The sequence below is a fragment of the Monopterus albus genome, unplaced genomic scaffold, assembly GCF_001952655.1.
Source record: "Monopterus albus unplaced genomic scaffold, M_albus_1.0 scaffold194.1, whole genome shotgun sequence".
Lineage (NCBI taxonomy): Eukaryota > Metazoa > Chordata > Actinopteri > Synbranchiformes > Synbranchidae > Monopterus > Monopterus albus.
The window spans coordinates 1158490-1167491 of NW_018128074.1; the positions used below are offsets into that span (position 1 = coordinate 1158490).

General features: G+C 43.2%; 2 protein-coding genes across 3 annotated transcripts in view; one reads left to right on the top strand and one right to left on the bottom strand.

Annotated features, from left to right (window-relative positions):
* Positions 1-6: 6 nt before the first annotated feature.
* Positions 7-6525, top strand: LOC109970322 (CDK5 and ABL1 enzyme substrate 2-like). 2 transcript variants are annotated; one of them, XM_020617807.1, is made up of 9 exons: positions 7-273; positions 699-791; positions 2730-2807; positions 2988-3087; positions 3177-3345; positions 3437-3534; positions 5049-5155; positions 5239-5443; positions 6284-6525. In XM_020617807.1, exons 1-9 carry the CDS (start codon positions 89-91, stop codon positions 6422-6424), a joined length of 1176 nt encoding a protein of 391 aa, XP_020473463.1. In that variant the 5' UTR covers positions 7-88; the 3' UTR covers positions 6425-6525. The 2 variants fall into 2 exon arrangements, with proteins under 2 accessions (XP_020473463.1, XP_020473464.1); XM_020617808.1 differs by lacking the exon at positions 2730-2807.
* Positions 6526-7811: 1286 nt separating this feature from the next.
* Positions 7812-9002, bottom strand: part of LOC109970323 (proteasomal ubiquitin receptor ADRM1-like) — a 9423-nt gene continuing 8232 nt past the window's right edge. The window contains 1 exon segment of the mRNA XM_020617810.1: positions 7812-8327. Within this exon segment, the coding sequence (XP_020473466.1) occupies positions 8224-8327 (104 nt within the window). The 3' untranslated portion in view covers positions 7812-8223.

The window sequence follows — 9002 nt, forward strand, 5'->3', positions numbered from 1 at the left end:
CACCCGGGTGACAGACCCCGCTGCAGCCAGCAGTAGCTCGTCCTCCAGTTTTCCAGGGGTGGTTAGTCCTACCCGACCTTCTGTAGCAATGTCTCCAAGTGCTGTCGGTGCCAACGAGGTGTTTTTCGAGACTGGAGGTGCGGCCGTGACGCTAACCCCGGACACCCCTCAGCCTCCCTCGCTCACCGGCCACCAGCCCTGCTCCCGTGTCAGGTCCACGCCCGCCGCACCGAGCCCGGTCACGGCCGTTAATTCTCTGGATTCACGCCAGAGGTAAGCATGTTAATCGGTTTCTCAGCATGGGCTAAACAGAACACTGACTTCCGCGTAAGGTGAACTCGGCAGACGCCACCAGAGGAATCCACTTTCATTTCATAGTAGCTCATGTTCTAGCACTTGGTTGTAACAGCTCTATGTTAGGAATAGTATTTTACACATTCTGCTGTTTACTGTGTTGTTGTTTCCGGGTTTCCAGGTTTGCTTTAAATGAAGACATAACTCTTGTAGATTCATTGTTTGGACAAAACGTCTAAGGAGTCTTTGCCCTCTTGTTTAAGGAGGGTTCGATTTGACCTTCTACCTCAAAACCTGCGATGCATAGTTTTAGTGAACCATTGTCATGTGACGGTGTTTGGTTTGGCTGACGTTATGTCAGCGTTCATAGGATGTTCTTTGTGTCTTTCTTCTTCTAAAATCAGGCAGAGGAATGTGTCTGGTTCTCCTGGACCCAAGGTGCCAAAGAGAGTCCACTTCATCAAGACTATGAAGCAGTATGATACCAAAGGTTGCAGGTGAGTCTCCACAAAGCATTTACACAAGCAAATGCTTGTACATGCAAAATACAGCTGATGAATGTATGAATAAACCTGGCTTACCACACTAGTACAAGCTCCTTAACTCTGGCTCAGACACCTAGTTTGGCCTGCAGATGAGTGACAGCGGTGCGGCTGTTGAATAGTGGTTGCTACAGTGAGTTTAGCCATCCATCCCTGGAAGCTTAGCAAAAGCCAAATGAAGTGCAGTGAGGAAATGTAACACTTTATGGCACCAACAGTGAGGTCACCTCAGTGCAGGGCGCGACTGAAATATCACTCTGTTTGTTAACCTGGCTGGCCAGAGTTAGAAAACAACAGTGTGGTCATGTGCAGTATTTGTTTACTTTTCATAAAATAAAACCCACTTTGCCTGTAGAGTCACAACACAGTGTTTTTCCATTAGCCAAGGGGTTTTTGACTTTTTCTTTTTACTTTCATTTCACCGTCTGAGATGACTTTCTATTCATGCCCATCTTCATCCTAACGTATCGTGTGTTTTGTGATGGTGTTTCCAAGACAGTGATGAGGCTATCCTAAACAGCCCTGCAGGTCTGTCAGGTCTTTCTGCTACTGTCTGACAGAGTCACACGTTGCATGTTTGAAGCAAAGCTATCTAGGTTGTGTGACCGAGATCATAAACACCAGTAGACTGTGCTGCGACGCCGTCCCCCGTAAGAGATTTGATATCTCGTCATCAAGGTCTGTCCTGGGTGTTTACTGCCGGGCTGCACTGGTCGAGACTGCTGACTGTATGTTATTAATTGTTATTTTGTCAGGAGCTGAAGCCCCAGGTGTTTGTGCAGTTTTCATAGTCTCAAAATGTTGGTTTCTGATTGTGGTGGTGCTCAGCAGCCTGCGATTAGGTAGTTTGTCCACGTTTTTGTCAGACCTAGTGAAAAGTGTAGCGTGCTGGTTGGTTGCTTAACACTGGTTTTGTCTAGTCCAGTTCTAAGGCCCAGTTTGTGCCTCACATGCATTAACATTACATTTTAGTCACAGAGAAAAGAAAATCTAATTTGTCTACTAATACATAACCAACTATCTTTGAAAAAACCACTGGACTTTATTGGTCCTCATGGGGAAATTCAAACATCCTCTAGCTCCACACAGATCTCAAAATAAACATAGACATAAAAGACATTATAAAATCTAATACCACATAACATTCTTAAAAATGCACCAGACACTGTTATTGCACAGCCCAATATTAATAAAAATGGAGCTACCCAGACATGCAGCCTTTATGCACAGCACAGTTAGAATATTGAGCACGGTGGAGGTTTGTGCTCTCTGAGCTCTGTCTAGTTTATTTTATTTTTTCAAAGGTTGCTGGTTATAATTTTATTGAAGTCAAACACTTATCTTTAGAGCTGCAACCCTAGAAAATCAGAATTTTCATTATGGATCATGTTCTTATATTTATGCTTTTTGTTTCATCAATGTCACAAAATAGTGAAAAATGTCTGTTAGAGTTCAAAGTGACACTTATTTTATTATCTGGTCCAGTTAATTGTTATAGAAATTGAAGAAAATCACAATTTGGATTAAATGTTGGCATTTTTGCTTGAAAATAATTTGAATAATTCATTCATGCTGATTTTTTTACTGGTCAGTTTATTCATTTTTACTTGTTTCTGTGACTTAAATGTGAAGCTGGTACACGAGAGCTGCAGGCTGTGGCTCATCACGCTCTCAGATGATCCTGCTTTAAGGTTTAGGTTGTTGACAGCTGGTTAGCTTTGGTCGTGATCAGCACAGAAGAGGCTCTGACTCGCCGTCACTGCAGCTCCAGCGCCGATGACTGTTGTGGTTGTGTGTACTGTACAGTATCTGCTGAGCAGCAGTGACAGCCGTGGTTGGTTGTAGACTGACACACCATCTGTTCTGTCTACCTGTACTTCCTGTGTCCTGCAGGATCATGCTGATTTGTGCCAAGCGGTCGCTATATGCTGCTTTCTCAGTGCTGCCCTATGGAGAGAGTGCTCACCTCAGGTACAAAGCACCGTCCCAAGCAGAGAGCACTCACCCCTTGCTTTTTTGTTTTCGTCGTCCGAGCACTCACCCCTTGCTTTTTTGTTTTTGTCGTCCTGTGTGATCCATGTCATTCACAGGAGAAAGCCCTGTGTGCCCTTTATGTGGTGAAATGACATGAATGCAACTCTTTCTGAACAGTGATCCTAAGCTGGAGGCTCAGAGACAAAGGCTGTCATCTGCGGTGGCTGCAGACCTGCTTCCTTCCCTGGAAGGTGTCGAACTGGGCGCCTATGGCAAGGTACTGTCTGTCACGTGTAGTGCTATGATGAGAAACACAAAGATCTGCCTCTTCTGAAGGTCTTTGACCGTCTCCTGTTTCCTCTCCAGACGGTGTCATACGCTCAGTTCCTTTATCCAACCAATGCCCTGGTGAGGGAGACAAGTGGCGGTGTGCTGGAGATCTGCACAGCTCAGCCTCCTCCGGCACGTTTCCGTGGCAACGGGCAGAGGAACTTCCCCCCTGGTCGTTTGAACAGCAGCGTGGCACAGGACCCATGTACGATTCCAGTTAAATCTTAAGGGCACGCAGCTGCTGCTTCACTAACTAACCTCACATGTGATGACACTGTGTTTATTTTGTTTTTTAGATACGGAGGAGATGGCAGAGTATGACCCTAACCTGCTCAGTGACCCTCAGTGGCCCTGTGGGAGACACAAGAGAGTTCTAATATTCGCCTCATATGTGGTGAGAATCTGTTTTCGTTCAGCGTGTTTACATCAGTGTTGATTTTGTGAAAACTGTGATGAAAAATATTTGTTGACACAAAAATGAAGCTAAAACATGATAAGGAGAGTTATGATGGAACGCTTTACATCGTTTGTCAAAGAATAAAAAGTAAAGGATAATGTGAAAGACGGACGAAGTAACTTGACAACATCGGGGATTTTACAACCCATAGCTTATGATTAGTAAAACAGTTTGCTCCACCCTGCAAAATATCTCATGTTCAGGAGTTAATTGCTTGGTGTGTTACCATCTTACATTTGGTAACCTTCTGCCTCTGTCATCTGGCGTTAGCGCTTCTTGGAAGAAACAGGTTTATGAACCAAATTCATCTACAATCCAGAGAATTATACACAAAAACAGCTGGGACAGACTAAGAAAGTTCAGCTGCAAACCATATAAAACAGCAGGATCATTTAACATGAAACACTGTGGATATAGATCTAGTAACGTTAACGTCCCTTTCAGTCGGATATCTTTTGTGTTGCTATCACAAGAAACGAGCCAGTTCCAGGACTGATGTGGGCAGTCAACAGTAAATATTTCTCCAAATGTTCACAGCAGAGATCTCATTGTTTCAAAGTTATCTGGCAATTTAACATCACCTCTCAAGCTGAACCCAGTGAAGAGGAGTCCACCCTCTGCAGAGCACAGGGACACTGTGTGGATAAATAAATACTGTTTGGGATAGATGGGAACAACACGTGTAACCATGGTAATTGTGCACAACAAAGATGAAGATGTACAGTAAAAATGATAAATGCAGGATAAATATGATAAAAACCAGGAGTGTATTTAGTTTTTATTGACTAAAACTAAGTTCAGTAAACAAAAATAAAAGTAAATACCACCATTTTCCTTTAAAACATCACTTCAGCTACAATTGCACACAGTTTTTCAAGGTTTTTGGCAGGTGGGTTGTTCCCAGCATCTTGGAGAACCTGCCACAGTTCAGACCTGGAGCAGACCCCGTCACTGCTGCCGTCTGTTGTGGCTAAGAAGCTCATTGTTTCAGAGCAGTTGAGTGAATGAAAGTTTGTTCATTTATTTGTCTGACTAGCACATTGTTTTGTCACTGCTCCAGTCAAGATTCCAAAACAAGTCAGAAACTGACCCTCTGCATGTATACATGTCTTCACGGTAACCAGCGGACGTAATCGTGTTCCCAGATTACCTGTGTCACCTGATTATGTTTCACGTGGACCAATATCAGGCACGGGCCTGTTTCATTTGACTTGTGATATTGTTCTGAGACTCTTCTCCACTTCTGAACCAAACTCCAGCTCCACTTGAGAGTAAAATGCATCCACCATGTCAAGTCAAATGATTTGATGACTGCTCAGTAGACCATGTGACAAGACTGTAAGGTCTAGCAGCAGTGTGTGTGACAATCTGTAAAACTTTGTTGTGCTGGAGTTCTGCTGACGTGAGGCACCTCTGTACTGATACGCTGGTTTGTTTTTCTATCTCTGCAGACGACTGTTATTGAGTATGTGAAACCATCTGACCTGAAGAAGGACATGAATGAGACTTTCAAGGAGAAGTTTCCTCACATTAAGCTGACGCTGAGCAAAATAAGAAGGTACAGTTCCTCTGCAGACAAGTCACAGTGTCAGAAACTATCCTAGGATCAGAAAATGTGACTTCTCCCCTCTTCTGCCCCAGCCTGAAGAGGGAGATGCGGGCCATGAGCGAGGAGTGTGGGCTCCAGCCGGTCACCATATCAATGGCTTATGTTTACTTTGAGAAGCTGGTGCTGCAGGGTCGCCTCAACAAGCAGAACAGGAAGCTGGTGGCAGCAGCGTGTGTGCTGCTGGCTGCAAAGATCAGCAGTGATCTGCGGAAGCCAGAAGTCAAACAGCTCATTGATGTGAGTAAAGTTTCCAGACACAGAGATAACATCAGTAAAGTGAGCAGAAACATGAAACGGATTAGGACGTGTTGGCTTGTAACCCGTCGTGCTTCAGAAATGTTGACAAAGTAGAAAGACCTGTACTACGTGTAGTATTACAGTAGCTCTGTGTTGTTTACAAAGCAGTATCACCCCAACACCTCATGTTCTTCAGGATTAGAAAGAGCAACATGTTCCTCACAGTGTTAATAAAGTAGTAAAACTTAATTTAAACAGGTTCATACTGAAGTAAGAAGTGTGACTGGCTGACAACAGCTGCTACTCCTACTCCAAAAATCATTTAGTGAGTTTCCCATTAATACTACAGGTCCGTGAATTCTGGAGCAAACACTGCCTGAGTGCCAGAAGAGTAACCTGTATATCTGTGTACAGATGGTCTGAGCAGGAGCAAGAGCCACAACGAGTGTTTTAATCTTAGGGGTTATAACTTTACCATGAGCCAGTTTATTTTGATTAGAGAAACTTAACGTCAACAAATTTATCACTTAGAGCAAAGTTGGATTTGGAGTTTTCAACTTACTGTCGTAGTGAGGAGAGTGAGTCCCCCTTAATACACACATACAGTACATGAACATTAAATCTTAGTTAAATAGACACAAAATACCACATGAGGAGCTTGGGAGTAAGCAGTGATGGCGTGGGGTTACAGTTGTACAGCAGCTGGACACTGCACGAGGATCAAATGGTCGACAAGGCCACGAGGACAGAAACACTGTCAGGATAACATTTCACCATGTACAGTCACCTGCATGTATTGTGTTAAACCCTCTGTCCGTATTTCTCCTTGTGAATGAGCAGAAGCTGGAGGAGCGTTTCCGTATAAACAGACGAGAGTTGGTTCCTCTGGAGTTCCCGGTGCTGGTTGCCTTGGAGATGGGACTCTACCTCCCTGAGAGCAAGGTCATGCCGCACTACCGCAAACTGGTGCAGCAGGGTTAGACCGCCTGTGGTAGTATCTGACACTCTGCTGGTTTCATTAATAACACCAGCAGGTGTGTGTGTGTGTGTGTGTGTGTGTGCGTGTGTGTGCGTGTGCTAAAGTAATATGGAATCTGAGTCACAGCTGACTGAGTGTGTGTGTGTGTGGTGGATCCACCAGTTCATAAGCTGTACTGTTGAAGACAAATAATTCTGGTACTATTTATTTCCCGTCGTGACGCGAGTCGCTCACTGTATGTGAAGAATGACTAGTTTACACTTATTGGCAGATATTATAGACTTGATGGCACATGCGTCTATCTGAATGTCTTTTTGTACCTGTGATGTTGATCCAGTCATGCGCTCTACGTTAGAGATGGTCTATCAGCACGTTAATTGTGCTTTTACTTTGGTTCCTCATGGCCCCTTTTCTGTGCAATGCTGTGATGTTAATGGAAAACGATTCACTTGCACCTTTCTCATTACTGCACAGCCTTTATTACAAATGACAAAGAACCATATTGTTGACTTTGTAAAAGTCTTTTAAATCCACTGTGACATTGAAGCTTTTTAGACTGATACATAAAAGCACTGAGTTTGTCAGTGTGGCGAGAAGGAAGCGGCCTTTAATTTGTTTGTACCGTATGTCCAGCAGTGGCAGCTCTGTGTCAAGACTTTGCTGTTGGTTGAGAAACTGTGCCAACTGTGCATGTGTCGTCACATGCAAGGAAACAGGATGATGGAGGCGAATTATTTATACCAAATGTGTTTTTCATGTCATTACCTAGGGAGGCGAATTATTTATACCAAATGTGTTTCATGTCATGTTTTTGTAAAATGCACTGGAGTTTATTCCTCAGTAGCCTGGCTAGTTGTCATGTTTCATTTCTCAGGAACTTGGCTTACTCGTACCTTTCAATAACTCAAAATCTAACCCAAAGTTTAAGAATTGTTACCGTAGCTATCAGTGCTCGAATCACTCGTGCTCCATTGTGAGTCACTGGAAAGTAACTGATTGTAGAGCGCTTACCCATGAGAAATCCAACCATTGTGACTCTTAAGTATATGAATGTGTGTATGAGTTGTTTCTCTACCAGATTGTATCAACCTGACTCCAGTCTTCAGATCTTTGTGCCATTAGGTGTACAAGTATGGAAAAAGTGCCTGAAACTACAGTGGCAGTGAAATGGTTAACCATCTTATCATAAGTGATATTTAATGTTGACATTTCTACTTCTTGCTGCTGTAGAAACCTTTAAATGTTGAGGTTGTTCTTGTCTGATAATCTTAATTTAGTCCTAGATGGTGATTCAGTTTTCTGGCTGCAGTGAACATGTATCAATACACATGTGCAGATAATGTATCCGTGTGGTTCGTGCCAAACTGGTAAATACTTGTTTTCATATTGTAAAATGATTGTTGTTGAAATATATTTTAAGTCACTGAAAGATCGTTGGCGTCTGAGTTTGTCACCCAATCAATAATTTACTGTGTGCACTGTAGTTTTCCTCTTCAGAGCGATGTGGGTGCTACAGAAGTGTTCTTGTTCACAAAGCAAGCTAGAAAACAAACATGTGAGTGTCATCGTTTTACTGTTCCCATGTGCTAGGACAGGATGGGCTGGTAGCTGACATGAAGGTAAAATACAGGTTCAGAAAAATCAGTATATATTAATTCAACACTGTCACAGGATGAGCACAACACTGTCAGCTGAGAGGGAGCCAGTCACACCTTCTACATTATCCACAGTCTTTATCCTTAATGTGGAATACTAAAACAGCAAAAGCAGCTAAATAAATACATTAAATAAGTAAGAATTCTTAGTCCAAACTCATGTCTTCATCGTCATCTTTCTTGTCTTTGGAGTCTTCGTCGTGGTCTGACTTGGTCTCTGTCTCCATGGCTTTGGCAAAAGCCTCCACATCTGCAAAGATAAATGTCCACATTTTAAAGCTGCAAATGATTATTTTCATTATCAGAAATGGGGGTGGGCGGCACAGTGGTGCTGTTGGCGAGAAGGTTCTGGGTTGAAGCCCTGGCCGACCCAGGGTGGAGTTTGCATGTTCTCCCTGGCGTGGGTTCTCTCCGGGTACTCCGGCTTCCTCCCACAGTCCAAAGACATGCAGCTTAGGTTGATTAAATTTCCCGTAGGAGTGTGTGTCAGTGAGTGTGGTTGTCTGTCTACATGTCAGCCCTGTGACAGACTGGCGACCTGTCCAGGGTGGACCCCGCCTCTCGCCCTGTGTCTGCTGGGATTGGCTCCAGCCCCCTGTGACCTTGTTCAGGATAAGCAGTACAGATCACAGATGGATGGACTGACACCGCTGGCATAAAGAATGGTGGAAGACATCCTCAGATCCTGTATCACAATGTTAAAATAATCCACTACAGGTAAAGGTCCTGCAGTCAAAATTTTAACTATGTATGTTAATTATTATCAGTAAAAACATCAAAAGTACTTGTGTAAAAAAAAAAAAAAAATCCTGTTATTATATATTTCAATAATTATTACTGGTCCATCAGTGTGTTAGCATTTATAATGCTTTAATCTCTTTATACTGTCGGGTACTTTATAACAATGTGGCAGGAGTCATTCCTT